General features: G+C 39.4%; 1 protein-coding gene across 1 annotated transcript; it reads left to right on the forward strand.

Annotated features, from left to right (window-relative positions):
• Window positions 1-724: 724 nt before the first annotated feature.
• On the forward strand, window positions 725-15,008 carry LOC131197945 (vomeronasal type-2 receptor 26-like). The gene is made up of 6 exons (XM_058182451.1): window positions 725-900; window positions 2,020-2,311; window positions 2,533-3,390; window positions 4,833-5,060; window positions 11,270-11,396; window positions 14,113-15,008. Exons 1-6 carry the CDS (start codon window positions 725-727, stop codon window positions 15,006-15,008), a joined length of 2,577 nt encoding a protein of 858 aa, XP_058038434.1.
• Window positions 15,009-24,165: the final 9,157 nt, after the last annotated feature.

Below are 24,165 nucleotides of genomic sequence, written 5' to 3' on the forward strand. Positions count from 1 at the left end.
ATTTCACCCCTTTTCACTTCCCATCTCCCTCAGAGAAGCGGTCTGGCTGGTATACAATTTAATCAATTAAATTAAGCATTAAAACAAAATAACGGGGTTTTTTTTAAAAGCAAAGTATTAAATATTAAAAAAGGTAATATGTATGAAGCAAAATTGGTGGGCCAAATTACCTCAAATGGTTTGTTTCTATTCCTTTTTTCCCCCTCTGGTGGTGTTCTCATTTGTTTTCTTCTGTGCATATGAACTCTTACTGCCTTATTATTTTTTTGTTTACTTCATGCCTTACTTCCAAAGGTTCATAACCATGCAGCAAGGACTATTGCAATACGATAAACATGTTTCCTTCTGATATTTTTCAAAGTACTACTGCAAAGAATGATACTGATTACTGAAGAAGGATGGTGATTGTTCCTTCTCCAAATCTTAAGGGAATTCCAGCAGGCACTATAAAAGTGATCTCCCTGGATTAAGACATTGCATTCTATTAATATCTGCTTAGAAATACAGAAATGCACATAGGTAGGATTAGTATTTCATCTGTGACACTTCATTTTTTTAAACTTTAAATAAAATTCATTTTCTTAAGTTTAGATAATATTAGTGAATGGTCAGCTACTCAGTTAAATGGAAACATAGGAGTTACTGTTTGATCTCTACAATGACTACTACATGTTGTAGTCAGTTGGTTATATTCAGAACATTAGTTTTATCTTTTTTCCCAACTATGATGAGCATTTCTCCTCCCTACACTTGCAAACTTAGTAATCCTCTTCCAATTGTTCATGAATACTATCAGTCTGGAGATTTAATCATTGCTGCTATTATTTATCAGGTTCTCTTTCTTTCAAATGAGATCACTTTTCATAGCCGTCCTAAGTATGACGTCCTTGATCAGTACATGTAAGTACCCGACTACTTCTCTTCCTCCTCATACTGCATCTCTTCTTTTCCCTCCCTCATTGATACCTAAATGTATTTTCTTTCACTTTTATGCTTAAAAGTATTGTTTGCTAGCCAGTTGATATGACCAGTTCCAGTGACCATATTTCGTCATTTTTAATTTCAGAGCTGTCTTAATACTGATGTTGAAATTGAGATAAATATTGTTAGTTTTAATCGTAAAACATATGGATTTCATTCTCCTCAAGAAACTTCCTTCCTTCAACAAAGTCCCTTGTTGAAAGTAAAAAAAAAGTTTGACTAAACTACATATTGCAGAAGCTCTCTGGTGAATCTTGAAGGGTTTTTTCCCCCTTTTATTTCATCCAGATATAAAACAGGAAACCCACTAGTGCATAATTTAGGTTATAATAGGTTTAGGATGTAAAATGGAGCTGGCTTCCTTCCCTTAGAAAATACAGATAGGATATAGATAGTACTGCATGAATTTTTTTCTCCTCAAGAAACTGACTAATCTAAATATTGCAGATATCCTCTGGTTAATCTTGAGCTTATTCATCTTTCGTTTCATAAAGATATAAAAGAGAAACCCTCTAGTGCATTGAATTTCCGTCCTGTCAGTTAGAGATTATGTCCCCATGTTCTTATGCTGTAATTAATAATGAGAACATTGCCTTCTAGAACCTTATTCACACTCTTTAATATATTTAAAGATTTCAATCATGTCCCCCTCTCCTTCTGTCCTCTAGGCTGAACATATTCAGTTCCTCTAATATTTCCTCATATTTTTTGTCCCTCAAACCTTGCATCATTTTTCTTGCCTATTTTTTCACTCAATCTTATCAAAACCTTTTTTTAAAGTGAGGTCTCCAGAACTGTACACAGTATTTCAAATGTGGTCTGGGTAAATGTCACCTTAGCTCAATGTTAAGTAGCCACAGCTAGGTCGGTGCTTTCCAGATGATACAATCGAGGGCTATTATTAGAGAGTGACCAGATTCCAGATGTCCAGAACTAACAATAAGCACTAGTTTATATCTTCATGAATATATATGTATAAAACAGCTGTGCAATTTTGAAGCAGAAATATATTGACATAGTTTATATCTTTCCACAAAGGTTTATCACTCATAATTACCAGCACACTTTGGCTCTGGCATTTGCTGTAAAGGAGATCAATGAAGATTCTGGGATTTTACCCAACGTTACCCTTGGTTTCCACATTGCTACTGACTATACTCTGGAAAGTACAACTTATCAGTTAGCAATGGAATTTCTATCTACAAAATATGAATTTATACCCAACTACAAATGTAATGACCAGACCAACACAGTAGCTGTCATTGGAGGACCCCGTAGTAACATCTGTCTCAACATGGCAATCTCTCTGTGCAACTACAAATTTCCCCAGGTGAGAAAACTGAATAAGAACATCTTGAAAGGATGTCTTTTTTTGCTTGATGAGCAAATTGCCAATGTCATGTAAAACTAATTTTTAAGCACTCTGTTTTTGTATCCCACTCAAACTCAGAGAATGGATTAAATAAACCCACATTGCATTGGTTTTAAATTTTTGATTTTATTTTGGAAGAAGTACTTCATTCTTATGTTCTTCTGACTTCCTTCATTTAGATCACATATGGATCAGCTCCATTGAGAAATACTGAAACAGCAGCATTTGTCAAATGGATGTTCCCAGATGAGAACCACCAATTTAAAGGAATACTGCACTTACTGTTGCATTTTGGATGGACCTGGGTTGGGTTAGTTTCATTGTATGAGGAAGAAAGAGACAGATTCATTCAAAATAGACTTTCCATGTTTTCAGAGAGAGGAATCTGCTTTGACTTTATACAATGTCTTCCCCAGATAATATACGGTAATGAAGCTGCTGTGTATATAGAAAATGCAGACAAAATATTCAAAGTAATCGTGGAAAGTACAGTTATTGCAGTTATCTTAAGTGCTGAAAATGCAGGCTTGGTGCCCTTGAGACTAATGATCTATTTTTTCAATTATGATAATATTCCAAAGGAGAGAAGGTCCAAAATTTGGATCATGACAGCCCAGATGGAATTCACATCCATTCTAATGCAGAGACCGTTGCCCATTGATTTTCTCCATGGTGCACTTTCTTTTGCAATTCACTCAAAGCAGCTGGCTGGATTCCAACAATTTATGCAGAAGAGAAACCCAAACTTAGAAAAAGAGGATGGGTTGATTACGGATTTCTGGAAAGATGCATTTGAATGCTCATTCTCCAGTGATATTACAGATGGGAATGCTGAAAGGATCTGCACTGGAGAAGAGAAGCTGGAGACTCTTCCTAATTCGATCTTTGACACCACCATAAATGGACAGAGTTACAGTGTCTACAATGCAGTCTTTGCTGTGGCACATGCTCTGAAGGCCATGCGCTCTTCCAAACTCAAAGGGAGACAAAAAATGAATGAGAGGAAATGGAAGTTATTTCTCCAATCACCTTGGCAAGTAATGTTGGCTAATACAAAATTTGGGGAAATCATCAAGTACCAGAACAGGAGACTGGTTTTGTGTTTTGTTTTGTTGTGTTGTGTTGTTTTAACAGTTAGAATGCTTCATAATTATATGTAGTTTTTAAAGCTATATAGAAGTAGTTGATATTTTCATGAGAAAGAAAATTTTTAAAAAAGGAATATAAATCTAAGGCTTAGATAAAGACACTATATATATATAACATACGAGCTTCATTTTATGTCTAAAATGATATATTTATTTTTTTTTTGCATTTATATCCCGCCCTTCTCCGAAGACTCAGGGCGGCTTACACAGTGTCAAGCAATAGTCTTCATCCATTTGTATACTATATACAAAGTCAACTTATTGCCCCCAACAATCTGGGTCCTCATTTTACCTACCTTATAAAGGATGGAAGGCTGAGTCAACCTTGGGCCTGGTGGGACTTGAACCTGCAATATTGCAAGCAGTTGCTGTTAATAATAGGCTGCATTAGCCTGTTGCGCCACCAGAGGCCACCTGTTGCGCCACCAGAGCCTGTTGCGCCACCATTAGCCTGTTGCGCCACCAGAGGCTCCTGTATGTACAGGATATTTTTCAATCCATTATATTTGACAATTTTTTACGTAGAAAATGAAAACTGCTTAACTATTGAATAGCATTATTATTCTTCACCAGCTTAATTTTTGAGTTACTAAGATTCAAAGATGTCAAAGGTACATATTCAAAAGGAAACTATACCTAGTGTTACTTCCAGTGAATAACAAAATTGTCAATGAATTGCATGAAGAATATTCCAAGTTTATTTTTTTCTAAAAAGTAACATCTGGAATTACCCCCGGATGGAAGTAAAAGCCATCTTGTCCTAGAATTGTCTGTCTCAGAGAATTCTACCTTGCCTCCACTAAGTCTCTTTTTATGACCATGTAATCCCTCAGTTCAGGGTAGAGTTAGGGCAACTGAAAGGAGCTGAGTTTTTTCTGGCCGGATGCCCTTCCTGACTCCACACAGAGTTCACAGCAGATATTTTCTCTTTGTGCCCTCATGGAGACACAGTTGTCCCTTCTTAGGATTTAACTCTTACCCTTTTAAATGGGATGCAAGGGTCTTCACCAGTAGGTCACCATGTCATTCTCTATTTTGCCATTTATATGGCAGAACACTAAATTCCCCATTTCTGAAATGCTCAATCAAAGCAAAGTGATTTTCTGTTGGAATTGTCATCTTTCAGTTTTTCAGATGAGAGTTGAAAATGTATTTGATAAAACTATATTTTGTTAAAGGTTTGAAATAGTTTGACCAAGGCAAAATGGAAGAGCTTATTTTTCTTTAAGCCTAGGCCAAACCGAAAGAAACAAATTGAAATTTTCCCATCCCCTTCAATGATTCCTGATAACTTTCCTGTTTCTTTCCTGTTTTTTGTCGTCTTCCTTTAGCTCCACCGTTTTTTGCAACAAGTCTCCTTTAACAACAGTGCTGGAGAACAGATTTCTTTTGCCCCCAGTGGGGAATTAGAAACTGGACTTGATATTTTAAATTGGGTCACATTTTCAAATAAATCCTTTCTGAAAGTCCAAATTGGAAAGATCGACCCCCAGGCTCCTTCAGACAAGTTCCTCACCCTTTCTGACAAGGACGCCTCTTGGCCTCTCATATTTAACCAGGTGTGTCTCATTTTTCCCTTTTCCTGAAATTATTAGCCATGGATTGATGGAATAAATCAGGGATGTCAAACTAGCAGTCCGCAGGCCAGATGCGTCAAATGCAGGCCATGCGCACCTCAGCTCCATGAAGGGAAAAACTGTCACGATAGGTCACATGGGTGCAACGGGATGCCCCAAGTTTGATACCTGTGGAATAAATGATTTAACCATCACAATTACAGCAACATTTGGAGTAAGCAAGCATTTAGCAGTCCATATGTTATTCGTTGAAGTTACAATGACACTGAAAAAAGATATATATGACCACTTTTCACACAAACGACCATAGTAGCATCCTCATAGTCATGTGGCAATTGTCTCATATTTATGACAGTTACAGTGTCCCAGAATCATGTGATCACCTTTTGCCAGTCACTGGGGAAGTCATATTCACTTAGCAACTGTGTTACTAACTTAACAGCTGCAGTGATTCACTTAACAACTGTGGTGACAAAGGTCATAAAATGGAGTAAAACTCACTTAACAAGTTCCAATGCTAAGCTATCTTAGTATACAGGGTTTCTTTCTAAGTGCATTTGCAAATACTTTAGAGGTGTATGTACTTTAAGATAAATAAAATTTATTAAGGCAGAATGATTTTTTTTGAAAAAAAAATACTGTTTTCTTGATTTCAATACTTTAGAATTAATTTTTTAATAATCTCCTCTGAAATCAGGGATGGTTGATCAAATTCTTTGATTAGAGAAAATATAATATCTACATACCATACTTTTTGGAGTATAAGACTCATCTTTTTCCCCCTAAAGTGGGTGAAAATGTAGGTGTGTCTTATACAGTCATTTTTGGCCTTCCAAATTCTCCACACATCACATCTTTGCCCTCCTTGGCCCCGTGGCCCATTTTCATCAAAAAATGGGACCATTTTTGGGTTTCCAAGTCCTCTGCACATTGCGTTTTCACCCTCCCTAGCCTCCCGAAGCATTCTACAGGCCAAAAATGGGCATGTTTTGGTTGAAAACAGGCTGTACAGAACTCTGTAGAGTGGTTCTGAGGTCCTGGGAGGGTGAAAATGTGATGTACAGAGGCCAAAAACTATTTTTTTTCTTTTTTGCGTCCTGTAAATTTAGGTTTGTCTTATAGTCCGAAAAATATGGTATGTAGCTGTTTGGAAATCCCTGGCAACACCTTTTGCATGAAAAAAGAAAAAAAAACATATCTATGATCCGTAGTTTCAATGATTTAAAAAATGGATAATCCAGGACTTCCCGTTGATGTTACGGTGCTATCAGATGTGAAAAGAGGCACTCTGCGAATTTGCACCGAATCCCTTTGTTGGAGGGCCCCAAAATAGAATAGAATAGAATAGAATAGAATAGAATAGAATAGAATAGAATAGAATAGAATAGAATTTTTATTGGCCAAGTGTGATTGGACACACAAGGAATTTGTCTTGGTGCATATGCTCTCAGTGTACATAAAAGAAAAGATACGTTCATCAAGGTACAACATTTACAACACAATTGATGGTCAATATATCAATATAAATCATAAGGCTTGCCAGCAACAAAGTTACAGTCATACAGTCATAAGTGGAAAGAGATTGGTGATGGGAACTATGAGAAGATTAATAGTAGTGCAGATTTAGTAAATAGTTTGACAGTGTTGAGGGAATTCTTTGTTTAGCAGAGTGATGGCCTTCAGGAAAAAACTGTTCTTGTGTCTAGTTGTTCTGGTGTGCAGTGCTCTATAGCGTCATTTTGAGGGTAGGAGTTGAAACAGTTTATGTCCTGGATGTGAGGGATCTGTAAATATTTTCACAGCCCTCTTTTTGATTCGTACAGTATACAGGTCCTAAATGGAAGGAAGGTTGGTAGCAATTATTTTTTCTGCAGTTCTAATTATCCTCTGAAGTCTGTGTCTTTCTTGTTGGGTTGCAGAACCGAACCAGACAGTTATAGAGGTGCAAATGACAGACTCAATAATTCTTCTGTAGAACTGAATCAGCAGCTCCTTGGGCAGTTTAAGCTTACTGAGTTGGCGCAGAAAGAATATTCTTTGCTGTCCTTTTTTGATGATATTTTTGATGTTAGCTGTCCATTTTTGATCTTGCGATATGATAGAACATAGAAATTTAAAGGTTTCTACTGTTGATACTGTGTTGTCTAGTATTGTGAGAGGTGGAAGTATGGAAGGGTTTCTCCTAAAGTCTACCACCATTTCTACGGTTTTGAGTGTGTTCAGTTCCAGATTGTTTTGGTTGCACCACAAGGCTAGTCGTTCGACCTCTCGTCTATATGCGGATGCGTCATTGTCTCGAATGAGACTGATCACTGTTGTGTCATCTGCGAACTTCAGTAGTTTAACAGATGGATCGTTGGAGATGCAGTCATTGGTATACAGAGAGAAGAGAAGTGGGGAGAGCACACAGCCTTGGGGTGGCTCTGTGCTAATTGTACAGGTATTTGATGTGATCTTGCTTAGCTTCACCTGCTGCTTCCTGTTTGTTAGGAAGCTTGTGATCCACTTACAAGTCTGTTCCGGTACCTGTAGCTGGTTTAGCTTAGTTAGAAGAATGTCTGGAATGATGGTATTGAATGCTGAACTAAAGTCTACAAAAAGGACCCTTGAATAGGTCTTTGGAAACTCAAGATGTTGTAGGATGTAGTGCAGCATATTAACAGCATCATCTGTTGATCTATTTGCTCGGTATGCAAATTGCAAGGGGTCTAACAGCGGATCCGTGATGGTTTTCAAGTAGGAAAGCACTAGCCTTTCAAAGATTTTCATGACTACAGATGTTAAAGCAACTGGTCTGTAGTCATTCAGTTCCTTGATGGTGGGCTTCTTCGGCACTGGGATGATGGTAGAGCGTTTGAAGCAAGAAGGAACATAGCACATCTCGTGATTTATTGAAAATATGGGTGAAGATGGGGGCCAATTGGTCAGCACAGACTTTTAAGCAAGAAGGAGTTATCTTGTCTGGGCCTGGAGCTTTTCCTGGCTTTTGTCTGTGAAATAGGTCCTGCACTTCCTTTTCTGTGATCACTAGGGGTTGTGAACCCAATATAATGGGGTCAGTTGTAGGAGTCTTGGCTGTTGTTGGTGTGTCAGAGATGGGTGTTTTGGAGATAGGTGGCTGTAGTTTACTTTCAAATCTGCAGTAAAACTCATTCAGGTCATCTGCCAGTTGTTGATTACCTTCAGCCTGGGAAGGAGGTTTGCCATAGCCGGTGATATTTTTAAGAGTTTTCCACATGTTTGCAGGTTCATTTGCTGAAAATTGATTCTTTAGCTTTTCAGAGTAGCTTCTTTTTGCTGCTCTGATCTCCCTTGTTAGTGCATTTCTGGCCTGATTGTACAGCATTTTATCACCTTTTATGTAGGCTTCCTCTTTGGAATGTCGTACCTGCTTAAGTTTAGGTGTGAACCAAGGTTTGTTGTTACTGTATATTCGCAAGTTCCTTGTAGGTACACATATTTCTTCACAGAATCTGACATACGATGTTACAGTATCTGTGAGTTCATCCAGGTCTGGAGAGGTATCTTCAAAGATATTCCAATCAGTGCAGTCAAAGCATGCCTGCAGCTTTAATTCTGCCTCCTCTGTCCAGGTCTTCACTGATTTAATTGTTGGTTTTGTGGTTTTAAATCTTTGCCTGTAAGCAGGCACAAGGTGAATCAATGCAATGATCGGAGTGTCCTACAGCTGCACGTGGTAAAGACCGATAGGCATCTTTTAGTGTTGTGTAGCAGTGGTCTAGAGTATTCTTGCCTCTGATGGGACAATTGACATGCTGAAAGTATTTTGGTAGTTCTTTCCTTAAGTTTGCCTTGTTTAGATCTCCCAAAACAATGGCCAGTGAGTCAGGGTGTTTGGCTTCAGCCTCCATGATTTGGTCAGCTAGAGTTCGTAATGCCTTGTTTACACAGGCTTGTGGTGGGACATAAACAGCAATTAGAAGAAATGAGGAAAATTCACGAGGCGAATAGTATGGTTTGCAGTTGATAATTAAAAAGTCTCTAAATTGTTGTCACAGAATTTGTAAATTATTTTAAAATCTTGACACCAGTTGCTGTTAATATATAGGCATAAGCCTCCTCCTTTCTTTTTACCAGATGTTTCTGGAACCCTGTCTGATCGTTCAATCTGAAACCCTGGAATGTTCAGGCTGCTATCTTCAATTGATTCATTTAACCAGGTTTCAGAGAAGCATAGGACTGCTGAATTGCAAAAATCAGAATAGTATTTGTTTAAGAGGAGTATTTCATCCATCTTATTTGCAAGTGAGCGTATATTTGTTAGGAAAATTGAAGGCAGAGGAGTTTTAATGCGATTTCTTAGCCTGTTTAAGATCCCAGATCGTTTACCTCTCTTCCTTCGCTTCTGTTGTTTGGTTTTTTAAGTAATCCATGGCTCCGTGGGAATTGCCTCCTCCTGTGTTGGAATCTCCTCCGTGTTTGTAAAGACAGGCAGGGGTGAGAAAGAAAGCTGCTCCTTAAAGAAATATTGCTTAATTTTTAGCAGATGGTCTCATGAGTAGGAAATCCGTAGTGAGTCACAGAGAACAATTAAAAATAAAGAAACCATTAGAGAGCATTTCACCGAGGCAGCCTTCATCGGCGCCATCTTGGAAGGGTTCTAAGAGGCTAAAGTCACCCTGTAGGGGTGATGAAGAGTGGAGGGGTTCCTTGCAGGTCGCAGAAAGCAGTGGCTCTCCTGCATGATCAAGGGCTAATTCCCCCTCATCCAATGATGAAGAGGAGAGGCAGCCATTATGGCTGCTGTTAAGCTGGGGCAGCTGAAGAAACAAAGACTGTGCGGTGTTGATGAACAGTGACTGGAACTGGGTGAGGTGACTTTTTTACATGAAACCTACCCTAAAGAAAATAAACTCTGGAAAAAGGACTCTTTGAAGAGTTTCTTTAAGCAGTGAACAATTACAGAGAGAAAAATCATAGACCCAAAAGAAAAGAAAATGATATTAAGAAGAGAGTGCAAAATCTTTAAGAATATAGAAATATTGGATCTCTAATTTTTATTGAAAATAAGGCATTTTAAATCCTGGAATTACTTGTCAGAATTTTGATTATTTGTTTCAATTAATACAAATGAAACTTATTAGAATCTATGCAATGTTGAAGTTAAATGGAACGCTCCATCTACTGGTGAATGTAAATGCATTTTTTCATTTTTTTAAATTCTGTATTAGTTTGGTAAGTTTCAATTTTCCATTTAATACAAGGTTTGCAAAAAACACCAAAATGAAATATGGAATTTTTGCTGGAGATATGAAAGGTGCTTTTTCAGGAGGAAACTGGACTTTCTTGTTTTTTCTTTGAAGATGTTTTGCTTCTTATCCAAGAACCTTTTTCAGCTCTGACAAGATAGTGGGGAATGGAAAGATTTATATTCCTTGCAGACGGCTGGAGAGTTTACTGGAAACTTTGTCTATCTAGCTACCTAACTAATAATGACAATTCCAGTACAGTAATATTTTTGCAAAAAATTGAGAATTTAAAAGGCTTTCTTTAAATTATTGAAATAACCTGCAGAAACTTTGTTCTTAAAATCTATTTCAAATATTTCTTTTATTTTTTAAAATTTGTTTGCAACCCATCTCACCGCAAGGCAACTTTGGATGGCATAAAACATTAAAATAATATCTCAGGGGCTGCCACAGAGAAGAGGGAGTCAAGCTATTCTCCAAAGCCCCTGAGGGTAGGACAAGAAGCAATGGATGGAAACTAATCAAGGAGAGGAGCAACTTGGAACTAAGGAGAAATGTCCTGACAGAATAAACAATCAGTGGAACAACTTGCCTTCAGAAGTTGTAAATGTTCCAACACTGGAAGTTTTTAAGAAGAGATTAGATAACCATTTGTCTGAAGTCGTGTAGGGTTTCCTGCCTAAGCTGGGGATTGGTCTAGAAGATCTCCAATGTCCCGTCCAACTCTGTTATTCTGTTCTGTTCTATTCTGTTCTGTTCTATTCTATTCTATTTATTGGGAATGATCAATCGATTAATGTAATAGGTATGAAATAAGAAGCAGTTGAATATTCAGTAGGGAATATACACCAGGAGTAGAACTGGAAATTGCAACACCAATGTTGGGATTAAATATGAAGAGTTTATATATGTATAATTGATAAAAAAATAATTTGCCAAAGATACATTCTTTCTGTGAATTCTGATTTTATTTATGAACAGGCATTACCTCTTTCCATCTGTAACAAAGAGTGTCCTCTTGGCCATAGCAAAATGAAAGTGGAAGGAAAATTATCCTGCTGCTATGACTGCAAAATATGCCCAGAAGGAAAGATAGCAGATCAGTTGGGTAAGCAAAGGATTATTTTAAATGTATCAATGATATAATAAATATAAATGGGGGGTTATTTTTAATAAATAAATATTTTTAATAAATATGGTGATTGAAAATATTGCGCTTGACATCATAGTGAAACATTTGATTTTTTTTTTATACTTCGGTGAACTATTTGGTTCACTGAAGAAATTTATTTTCTTTAACTCTGGAATATTTTTTGGGATGTCAATACCTAAATATTTCATACTATCTACTATTTTTAATTTCAATTTTCCTTTCAATACATCTACTTCTTCTTAATTTGGTTATATAACATCATTTCTGATTTTTCAAAGTTTATTTGTAATCTCCACTATATTTCCCAAATTTGTTCAGGTGTAAATATATAATTACTACGGGATTTTGAAACAGTGGTGAAATCTGAACCAATTTACTCCTGGTTTGCCATGTGCGTGCACATGAGCAGTGCTGAGCACACACCAAATGTGAGATGTGCACCCACATGCAATGCATGCCAAAAGGAGGCATGGCGTAAGTAGAACAGTGCATGTGTGTGTGGGGAGGGGTAATCAGCTGTTGCATGCAATCTTTCTTTTACTTTTAAAAGCATTTTTTACAACCTATTCGACCAAATAGATTGTAAAAAATAGGTTGTAAAAATGCTTTTAAAAGGAACAAAACAGCTCTGATCATCGTGCAGCTCAGCTGTGATCATCAGAGCCTCTTTTTTTACCTTTAAAAGCATTTTTTAAAAGAAGCGGCAGGTGGACAAGTGGGAGACTGAGTTATTGGGTGGGCATGGATGAGTGGGGCAGGGATTTTTGCTGCCGGTTCTCTGAACCACCTGCTGCCATTGTTACTGGATTGGCTGATCCAGTCCAAACCGGGAGCATTTCACCCCTGTTTTGAAATGTTAATGATGTATCATCTGCAAATAAATTTATTTTATTTCAATTTATTTCAATGAACGTTCCCTAATTGGATTTGCCAAAACCTCTATCAATAATGCAAATGAAAGTGGAAATGAAGAGCAATCCTGTCTCATTCCCTGGCTTAAAGTTATTGGCTCTGTAACACCATCATTTATAACTATTCTTGCATTATTCTCTGAATAAAGTTGATTTATCACTTTTCTATTTTTCCCCCAATCCCTAACCTCTATTAATATCTATACATCTCTATAAATATTATAGTATATATACACACACACACACATGAAGATCGTTTTTTAAAATATATTTCTTCTTCTATAACAACTAAGATACATACAATATATTTCAATTGTGCTCTTATGCCCTCCAACACAACATATATTCTTGACTAGGTTTATTCCCTTTGCCTTCCACCAACACTGTTTTTATAAAATCCCCCCTCCATATTTCATTATAATTGTTTAATAAATTTAATTTCTGTTGTTAATTTATGATTTGTTGCCATACTCCAAATTTCATTTGGATATTTCTTTGAATATCCCAATTTTGTCCCCAATATTTAGCCATCACTAATCTAGCTGCCAATATTGCTGTAAAAATCTTAGTATCTTGATTAATAAGGGATATTGGTCTATATGATCCTGGGTTTGTATGATCTTTATCTGGTTTCGCTATCAGTATTGTCAAAGATTTCTTCCAGGAACTTGGAATATTTTCCCCTTCCATTATTTTATTAAACATTCTCTTCCTCTTCAGCACCAATGATTCTTTAAATTTTTTATAATATTCTATGCTTAGTCCATCTAACCCTGGTGCCTTCCCTATTGCAAAGTATTAATAACTTCAATACTTCCTTTTCTTCTATTTGTGATTCCATTAGTTCTTTATCGTATTCTTGAATTTTATAATTTAAATTCTTAAAATTGATTTTTTTTTCATACTTCAGCGAGCTATTTTATGATAAAACCAATTAGTTCATTCTAAGTTTGAGCAACAGAAGATTTGAATTATTCCTTCTTCTGTTTCCTTGAAAAATTATGAACAGTTTTTTTCCAGAAACCTTTGTCAATACTTTTTGGAAATAAAGATAATTTTGCTTTGGTAATGTTTCCATAATTTTTACAAGATTTTACTTCCTATTTTACCCAAATGGGTGATTGATTGATTGATTGATTGATTGATTCTGGAATGTATATGGGTGCCTATCTCATATAATAAACCTTGGTGGCCCTTGCCACCACATCCCAGATAAATCAGGCTCCTGAGTCAACCTCCATTCTAGCCTAATTCTTTATGTGAACAACAATCCTGCAAAAAGGTTAAAGGATAGGGAACCCAAGTAATTCAGATGGAAGAGTATTGGAAAAGGCTAGACCCTATAGACCAGATAGAACTCTGAACTCCCCAATGGCAACAGTTAACACAAAAGATCTGGAACATGCCTACATGTCAGACTTATTGAGAAAGACAGATACCATTAAAGAAAGGTGGTCTCACCTATAATTTGACCCAATGACATCCAGGGTGATGATAATCAGAAAATTGAATTGCATACAGTACACAACTAGGAGCCAATCAAGCTCATGCAGAGTAATAGAACTAGGTGAGTTAAGTGTATGTCCACTGCAATGCAAACCAGTTTTGCTTTTGAAATGGTCTTTAAGGGCAGCACCATATTAAGGTCATTCCAGTAATCAAATTGGAATCTCGTTAAGTCTACAGAATTCTGTATAAAATTGAAATATATTGAATATGAAATGATGAGATAATGTTTCTATGAATGGTTTCTTTTTCAGACTTGGATGACTGTTTCCCTTGTCCAGAGGATCAATATCCAAACAAGGATAAAGATAGTTGCCTCCCAAAAAGTGTAATTTATTTAACTTATCAAGAACCTTTGGGGATTTCATTGGCGGTGATTGGAGTCTCCTTTTCTGTCATCTCAGCTGTGGTGCTCGGGATATTCATTCAACATCAGGACACACCTATTGTGAAAGCCAATAATAGGAACCTCACTTATAGCCTTCTTGCTGCTCTCCTGCTCTCTTTCCTTTGCAGTTTACTCTTCATTGGGCAACCTAATCAAGTGAAATGTGTCTTGCGACAAACTGCTTTTGGTGTCCTCTTCTCTGTAGCTCTTTCATGTATACTGGGGAAAACAATCATAGTGGTCCTTGCTTTCATGGCCACCAAGCCCGGATCCAAAATGAGGAAATGGGTGGGGGAAAGGCTGGCTATCTCTATTGTCCTATCTTGCTCCTTGACACAATTCTGCTTTTGTGTGGTGTGGCTCACAATTTCTCCCCCCTTCCCAGATTCTGACATGCATTCCATGGCTGAAGAAATTATCCAGGAATGTAATGAAGGTTCCACCACAATGTTTTATGTTGTCCTTGGCTTTTTGGGGTTCTTGACTGCTGTCAGTTTCACTGTGGCCTTCCTAGCTAGGAATTTGCCCGACACCTTTAATGAAGCCAAATTTATCACCTTCAGCATGTTGGTCTTTTGCAGTGTCTGGGTGTCATTTGTTCCCACCTATTTGAGCACCAAGGGAAAATACATGGTGGCTGTGGAAATCTTCTCCATTTTGGCTTCAGCAGCTGGATTACTGCTCTGCATATTTCCACCCAAATGCTATATCATTATTCTGAGACCTAATCTGAATAAGAAGGAACAACTAATGAAAAAATGAAACTGATTTTAACACCACACCCTTTGAAAAATTCTAATTACCATATTTTTTGGAGTATAAGATGCACTTCCACCCCAAAAGAGGGTGAAAATTTGGGCGCGTTTTATACACCAAATGTTGCCCCATTCACCCATTGACCCCACCATTTGGCCTCTGCCTCCCAGCAATTTATCACCTTGCAGCAAGCAACAAACTGCAAACAGCCCGTTTCAGCTTCAGCACAGACTGATTAGCACAAACAGTTGATTGTCAGTTTGATCAGCCTCCTCACCCTCAGCTGTTTCTGGCTGCAGGGATTGCGATTGCCTATTGCTGTTTGCTGCAAGGAGGTAAATTGGTGGTAGGCAGAGGCAGATTTTTTTTTTTTTTTGTGCTAATCAGGCTGTGCTGAAAACAAAAATGAAACTGAAGCAGGCTGTTTGCTTTTTGCTCCAATGAGGCAAATTGCTGGGAGGCAGAGGGAGATTTTTTTTCTTGTTTTCCTCCCCAAGAAAGGAAGGTGCGTTTTATAGTCCAGAGCATCTTATTCTCCAAAAAATATGGTAGTTGCTTTCAAGATATAGGTTTTTCTCCCCCAATTTGAGGTTTGGCCTTTTTCCTTCCATCGCTACATCAATAGGATATACAAAGCAATAATTCTGAGAAGTTCACTTCACAATCTTTAAAAAAGACCCCTTAATCACTTAATCACGAGTCAAAAAGAGGGCTTTGAAAATATCTACAGCCCTCTCACACCATGGATATAAATTGTTTCATCTTCTGCCCTCAAAATGACACTATAGGGCACTGCACACCAGAACAACTAGACACAAGAACAGTTTTTCCCCGAATGCCATTATTCTGCTTAACAACTAATTCCCACAACACTGTCAAATAATTTACTAACACTGTATTACTGTTATTCTTCTCTTCCTTCCTAGTATCTATCTCTTCCCATTGATGTCTATAACCATGTTGCTTGTATCTTTCAATTTATATTGTTTTTATTTGTTTCCTATTACGATTTGATAGCTTATTAGTAACCTTGACTCTCACTGTGTTGTATCTTTTTATTCTTGATGAATTCTAGTTTATTCTCCTTATGTACACTGAGAGCCTATGCACCAAAGACAAATTCCTTGTGTGCCCAGTCACACTTGGCCAATAAAAAATTCTATTCTATTCTATTATTTTGGGTTAAGCTTGATCTTAAAGGCCATAATTGTGGACATCCAACTCATTGTTCCATTGATCTGTGTGCACGTTTTTAAAAATGCATTTGAGATTTGGTGTGATTTGCAGTGATATATTGTCCTGGAAGCTATTAGATTCATCTTAGTTAAGTGTGTTCCTGGATGGGTTCACAATATTGGGGTCAGAGGGGGAGGGAGGCTCCTATGGAATCCTACCATTATGATAATTATTATTTACTTTATGATGAGAACATGGCATAAGAGCAGTAAACATATACAGTCAAGCCATGTATTTATATACAAAACATATATGGGGTATCACAGTGGCTTCATAATTAGGTGTCCAAATCAGCTATCCAGGCAATCAACTCTGGTGTTGCTTTTTGCAGGTCTTCTAGGAACTAGAAAATGCACTTTGTGGGTAATCTTACACAATATGTTTAAAAGTTTACATTAAAGTTTGCAATACTTTACATCTTCTGGTATCATTTCTATTCTGGTGAATAGGCAAAATCCTGATGTAATTGATATTCCAGGGACAGGATGGAGTAGACATTAATAATAGACAACCTATTAAGACAATTACAATTGCATATTTAAAGGAAATACCAAAGAAAAATAACTAAAAATCAGAAGGTGAAAAAGGAATCTTAGCAAACTGCAGGTAAAGGGGTGGAGGGGTGGCGGTTGTTAATAAAGAGAGTCTAGAGCCGAGGGAGGCCACTGTACCTCAGATAGCCAGTTGTGAATCCCTTTATGTGAAGTGGGGGTATAGTATGCAGGTGGGCTTGTTGATCACGTTGATCCTTGCTGCGTGACAACAGCCCTGCCCAAGTTGCTTGAGATGATAGCCGGGATGGCAGTTGATACCCTAGGCTTATGGTCATGGGGGATTTCAACTTGCCATCGGCCGGTGTGTCGTCAACGGCAGCTTGGGAGTTCATGGCCTCCATGATGGCCATGGACCTGACCCAACTAGTTGACGGCCACACCCACGTTGGAGGAAGCACACTGGATCTGATTTTTGTCTCTGGACAGTGGTTGAATGATCTGGATGTACGAGAATTAGCCATTGAACCTTTGTCATGGTCAGATCACTCTCTCCTTCGTCTGGACTTTCGGATCACCGCTCAACACCGCAGGGAGATGGGGCCAATGCGTTGGTTCCGTCCCAGGCGACTGATGGACCCAGAGAGGTTCCTGACGGAGCTTGGGCTGTTCCCTGGTGATCTGGCCCACGGCTCGGCCGAGGAGCTTGTCGCAATCTGGGAACAGGCTGCGGCGGGTAGTTTGGACCATGTCGTGCCTTTGCGGCTCTGACCCGGCATAGGTCTCAACCGGCTCCCTGGTTTTCCGAGGAGCTGAGGGAGATGAAATGCTGGAAAAGACACCTTGAGAGTGCTTGGAGGTCCAGCCGTTCTGAAGCTGACCGAACACTAGTCAGGTCTCATATTCAGACCTACCTAGTGGCATTGAGGGAGGCCAAGCGGGCCTATGTTTCTACCCTCATTGCCTCAGCAGATAACCACCTGGCCTCCCTGTTTAGGGTGACTCACTCTCTCCTTCACCAGGAGGGGCGCGATGATCCCTTACAGGGTTGTGCTGAGGATTTTAGCAGGTATCTGTACGATAAAATCACTCAGCTCCGGGACGGTTTGGACCAAAATTGGGTAGTTTCAGGCGAGGTGATGGAGGCTAGTCTTGTTGAGACCATCTGGGAGGAGTTTGATCCTGTGGCTCCTGAGGACATGGACAGGTTGCTGGGGCAGCTGAATGCCACCACATGTTTATTGGACCCATGTCCCTCCTGGTTGGTGCTGGCCACCCAGGAGGTTACACGAGGCTGGCTCCAGGGAATTGTCAACGCTTCCTTGAGGGAGGGTGTTGTTCCCACCACCTTGAAAGAGGCGGTGGTGAGACCCCTCCTCAAGAAGCCCTCCCTGGACCCAGCTGTTTTGGGAAACTACCGTCCAGTCTCCAACCTTCGCTTTGTGGCGAAGGTTGTTGAGAGTGTGGTGGCACATCAGTTACCCCAGTACCTGGATGAATCTGTCTATCTAGACCCGTTCCAGTCCGGTTTCCGACCCGGGTACAGCACGGAGACAGCTTTGGTCGCGTTGGTGGATGACCTCTGGAGGGCTCGGGACAGGGGTTATTCCTCTGCCCTGGTCCTCCTAGATCTCTCAGCGGCTTTCGATACCATCGACCATGGTATCCTGCTGCGGCGGTTGGGGAGTTTAGGAGTGGGAGACACTGTTTTTCGGTGGCTCTCGTCCTATCTCTCCGACCGATCGCAGACGGTGTTGGCCGGGGGGCAGAGATCGACTGCAAGGCGCCTCCTGTGTGGGGTGCCACAGGGGTCGGTTCTCTCGCCTCTCCTGTTCAACATCTACATGAAGCCGCTGGGTGAGGTCATCAGTGGTTTTGGGGTGAGTTATCAACTGTACGCGGATGACACCCAGCTGTACATTTCCACCCCTGACCACCCCAATGAAGCTGTCAAAGTGTTGTCTTGGTGTTTGGAGGCCGTGCGGGTCTGGATGGGGAGAAACAGGCTCAAGCTCAACCCCTCCAAGACTGAGTGGCTGTGGATGCCGGCATCCCGGTACAGTCAGCTACAACCGCTGCTGACCGTTGGGGGCGAATCATTGGCCCCAATGGAGAGGGTGCGCAATCTGGGTGTTCTCCTGGATGGATGGTTGACTTTTGAAGTTCATTTGGTGACCGTCTCCAGGAGAGCTTTTTACCAGGTTCGCCTGGTTCGCCAGTTGTGCCCCTTTCTAGACCGGGATGCCTTATACACGGTCACTCATGCCCTCATCACTTCTCGCCTGGACTACTGCAATGCTCTCTACATGGGGCTTCCCTTGAAGAGCACCCGGAGGCTCCAGTTGGTCCAGAATGCAGCTGCGCGGGTGATAGAGGGAGCCACTCGTGGCTCTCATATAACACCTATCCTGCGCAGGCTGCACTGGCTGCCTGTGGTCTTCCGGGTGCACTTCAAGGTGTTGGTTACCACCTTTAAAGTGCTCCATGGCTTAGGACCCGGATATCTTCGGGACCGCCTTCTGTTACCACAGGCCTCCCACCGATCGGTGCACTCCCATAGAGAGGGTCTCCTCAGGGTGCCGTCAGCCAAACAGTGTCGGCTGGCGACCTCCAGGGGGAGAGCCTTCTCTGTGGGGGCACCTACTCTCTGGAATGAGCTTCCCCCAGGACTTCGACAACTTCCTGACCTCCGGACCTTTCGCCGCAAGCTGAAGACATATTTATTCTTCCAAGCAGGACTGGCATAAAATGGGCTTTTTAATTGGATTTTAAATGGGGTTTTATATTATATTATGTATTTTATATTTTATTTTATAGGCCATATCGAATAAGTTTTTTAAATAGTGATTTTATTGTAGTGTATTGTATTGTTTTTTATCTGGCTGTTCACCGCCCTGAGTCCTTCGGGAGAAGAGCGGTATAAAAATTAAATTATTATTATTATTATTATTATTATTATTATTATTATTATTATTATTATTATTATTATTATTATTATTATTATTATTATTATTATTATTAAATAGAGGAAATTTATTATTTATTTATTTATTTATTTAATAGATCTATTGCTTTACCTTGATCAAGGTAAAGCAATAGATGCAATCTACATAGACTTCTGCAAAGCTTTTTACTCAGTAGTACATGATAAACTACTCCTCAAACTAAAATCCTACGGCGTTTTGGGCCCTCTTCACAATTGGATAAATGCCTTCCTGTCAAACAGACAACAAGTGGTCCAAATTGGCAACGCTATATCAAATCCTGTTCCTGTCAAAAGTGGCGTTCCCTAAGGTAGTGTTCTTGGTCCAACGCTCTTCATACTATACATAAATGATCTCTGTGACCTCATCTCAAGTTATTGTGTTCTCTTTCCTGACGATGTCAAACTATTTAATACCACTAACAATACTTCTACCCTTCAAGAAGACTTCGACTTAGTTTCCGATTGGTCTAAAACTTGGCAACTCCAAATCTATACCAGCAAATGCTCAGTCTTACATAATGGAAAAAATAATCCTATCAACAAGTACAAACTCGATGGTCATTACCTTACTGATGACCCTCACCCTGTCAAAGATCTTGGTGTTCTCATATCAAATGACATAAATGCTAAAGCCCACTGCAACTACATAGCAAAAAAAGGCTCTAAAAGTAGTAAACCTAATTTTACACAGCTTCTTTTCCAAAAACTCTACACTACTAACTAGAGCATACAAAACATTTGCCAGACCTATTCTTAAATACAGCTCATCAGTCTGGAACCCATACCACATCTCTGACATAAATACAATAGAACGCGTCCAGAAATATTTTACTAGAAGAGTTCTTCGCATTTGCTGGTTGAGATTTGGAGCTGCCAAATTTTTGACCATTCTGACACAGTCAAGGTCTTTTTGAAGGGTATCTGCATTGTTGGTAGTGTTAGTTTAACATCATCGACAAAGAGAACACAATTACTTATAATAATTGTTATGGGTAGGGCCCAAACCCGTTACAAAAATTCTTTTTCAAAATTGGATTGAAGTTCTCCTGATCGCTACAGAATTTTGAGATCCAGAGATAGCAGAACGAACATTCTGAAAATGCCCATCTCTTAGTAGGGGAAGCATAAGTCCACCATAACAGGTTCAGCCCCCATTCCAAAGCTCCATTTCCAATTGACTCTATCTCAGAGGTGAAATCCAGCAGGTTCTGACCGGTTCTGGAGAACCGGTAGCGGAAATTTTGAGCAGTTTGGAGAACCGGTAGCAGAAATTTTGAGCAGTTCGGAGAATTGGCAAATACCACATCTGCCTGGCCCCAGAGTGGGGTAGAAATGGAGATTTTGCAATATCCTTTCCCTAGGAGTGGAAGGGAATGGGGATTTTGCAGTATACTTCTCTTGCCATATCCACCAACCCATGCCTACCAAGCCACACCACGCCCACCAAGCAACGCCCACAGAATCAGTAGTAAAAAAAATTGGATTTCACCACTGCTCTATGGAATGTGGAAACATTCCAGGGTGATGTCCTTCTAGAGTTTGAATGAATATTATAGTATTCAAGAAAGACTCTTCTTATTTGTTTATTTATATTTCACCCTTTTTCACTTCCCATCTCCCTCAGAGAGGCGGTCTGGCTGGTATACAATTTAATCAATTAAATTAAGCATTAAAACAGAATAACGGGTTTTTTTTTTAAAGCAAAGTATTAAATATTAAAAAAGGTAATATGTATGAAGCAAAATTGGTGGGCCAAATTACCTCAAATGGTTTGTTTCTATTCCTTTTTCCCCCCTCTGGTGGTGTTCTCATTTGTTTTCTTCTGTGCATATGAACTCTTACGGCCCTATTATTTTTTTGTTTACTTCATGCCTTACTTCCAAAGGTTCATAACCGTGCAGCAAGGACTATTGCAATACGATAAACATGTCTCCTTCTGATATTTTTCAAAGTACTGCTGCAAAGAATGATACTGATTACTGATGAAGGATAGTGATTGTTCCTTCTCCAAATCTTAAGGGAATTCCAGCAGGCACTATAAAAGTGATCTCCCTGGATTAAGACATTGCATTCTATTAATATCTGGTTAGAAATACAGAAATGCACATAGGTAGGATTAGTATTTCATCTGTGACACTTCATTTTTTTTAACTTTAAATAAAATTCATTGTCTTAAGTTTAGATAATATTAATGAATGGTCAGGTAGTTGAATGGAAACATAGGAGTTACTGTTTGATCTCTACAATGACTACTACATGTTATAGTCAGTTGGTTATATTCAGAACATTAGTTTTACCTTTTTTCCCAACTATGATGAGCATTTCTCCTCCCTACATTTACAAATTTAATAATCCTCCTTCAATTGTTCATAAATATTATCAATCTGGAGATTTAATCATTGCTGCTATTATTTATCAGGTTCTCTTTCTTTCAAATGAGATCACTTTTCATAGCTGTCCTAAGTATGAAATCCTTGATCAGTACATGTAAGTATCTGACTACTTCTCCTCCTCCTCCTCATTTATTTATTTATTTATTTATTTATTTTTATTTTTTTTTTGTTCAAAAAGTTTTTATTGGTCAAAAAAGGTTTATACAGATACATATCAGGTATGGTAAATTTTCATTTTTCTTATCCAATATAAGAATTTTGCTCAAATTTTTTAACACATACAACAGCCATATGGCAAGCAGGTGACACGAAGTAACTAAGTTTACAAATCTTACATACACAATAAAGAAGGGTCAAGAATAAACAAAATATCATACAAAAGAGAATAAGGAAAACCAACACAATACCAAATATCTTTATCACTTCCTAGTTTTGGATCTCAGAACTCTGGGTTCAGCCTGACCCAACTCCAGGGCCGCAACAGCGGCAGCCTCCGCCCATGGTCTATAACCTCCCTTCTTCAATTCCTGGGTCATCTGATTCCAGGAGGCTTTGTTCCTCCACGTAGGCCGTAGCCTCCAATTGTACTAATTTTTCGTAATGCCCTCCCGGAAAATCATCAATCCCTCTGGCATCAGCCATCTGAAGCCTACTCCCTTCTGGTACAATTTGCTTGACAAAAAGAAATATTTCTTTCTCATTTCACGTACCTGTCTGGGAATCTGCCTCAGAATGGCTATCTCCCTGCCCCTGTAAGTCAGTGCCCCACTCCTCTGTTATCTAAAATTTCATCTCTCGTCTCTCTTCTCACAAATTTGACATGAACCTCTCTGGGAACTGCATGCGTGCGTGCATATTGTGAATTAACTCTATAAACTCGATCCAGATCCCAATTCATGAAATCAACACCTCTCCCAAGAAATTCTCCCAACAATTTAGTCACAACATCTCTCAAATCTTCTTGGTCCACTTCTTCCAAATTTTGAAACCTAAGGAAATAAGACATTTTATCCATCTGTAGTCCAAGCACAGCATTGCCTGTCATCTCCTCTCTTTTCTGCACTGCCGCATCTCACCCTCAGACCTTCCACTTTCTGCTTGTTTTCTGCTGAGACTTGTTGAGTATCCTTTAAATCCTTTTGGATAGTCACAATTTCTGCTCTTATTTCCGTTTGGCCTCTTTGCAAATCATCCAGTTTCTTGTCCATATTGGATAACTTTTCCAGAATTCTCTCCATCTCTCCAGCAGTTGGTCTCTGACCTTTTGCCATTTGAAAAAAAATTCAAAATCCTCAGGCAAGCACAGTATCCTTGTAATTTCCTCCGGATCCACCAGGGGGCACTCACAGGAGCAACGAGTCCAGAGTACAGTTAGTCAACCAGGAAGCCGAAGGGAAGTGATGTCATCAAGATTCTCATAGTGAAGGCGGAAGCTGGGCGCCACCACTGTTCCCCAGAGGAGGGGCCTCAAACCCTCCCTCCTAAATTTCTCCATCACCTCTTCTCTCCAGAGCTCCACAAAACCAGTAATCTTCTTATTTTAAGTTCTCCTCTCTCCAGAATGACTCGTGCTCCTTCCAGCCGCAGGGAGAAAAACCCCCGCACTCCGAGCACTCCACTCGCGTTACCGATATCCCTTCCTTCTCCATTCCTCAATTCTTCTCCGTTCCTGTTCACCACCAGGCTGCTGCAGTTATAAATCAAAGCCCGGTGTCACGGGCGGCAGGCGACCAAAGTAATGGCCGTGGCCGTGGCCTCAAACCCCGCCGAGCCTGAACACCTGGCCCCTGCAATATATGTAGGTATCATACAAAAAGATTATATAGTATATAAACACATATATGAGTAAATATAAGGAGGTATAAGCATATATATAGGAAGAAGAAAAGAAAAACAATAGGACAGGAACGGTAGGCACGTTTGTGCGCTTATGCACGCCCCTTATGATCTTCTTAGGAATTGGGTGAGGTCAATAGTAGAAAGTTTTTGGATAAAACTTTTAGGATTATGGGAAGAGACCACAGAGTCAGGTAAAGTATTCCAAGCACTGATGATTC

This window comes from Ahaetulla prasina, chromosome 4, assembly GCF_028640845.1.
Source record: "Ahaetulla prasina isolate Xishuangbanna chromosome 4, ASM2864084v1, whole genome shotgun sequence".
Classification (NCBI taxonomy): Eukaryota; Metazoa; Chordata; class Lepidosauria; order Squamata; family Colubridae; genus Ahaetulla; species Ahaetulla prasina.

Coding starts and splice junctions, on each gene's coding strand:
- LOC131197945 (XM_058182451.1), top strand. CDS start 725: ATGATGAGCATTTCTCCTCCCTACACTTGCAAACTTAGTAATCCTCTT. Junction 901..2,019: donor GACGTCCTTGATCAGTACAT/GTAAGTACCCGA, acceptor CTTTCCACAAAG/GTTTATCACTCATAATTACC. Junction 5,061..11,269: donor GGCCTCTCATATTTAACCAG/GTGTGTCTCATT, acceptor ATTTATGAACAG/GCATTACCTCTTTCCATCTG.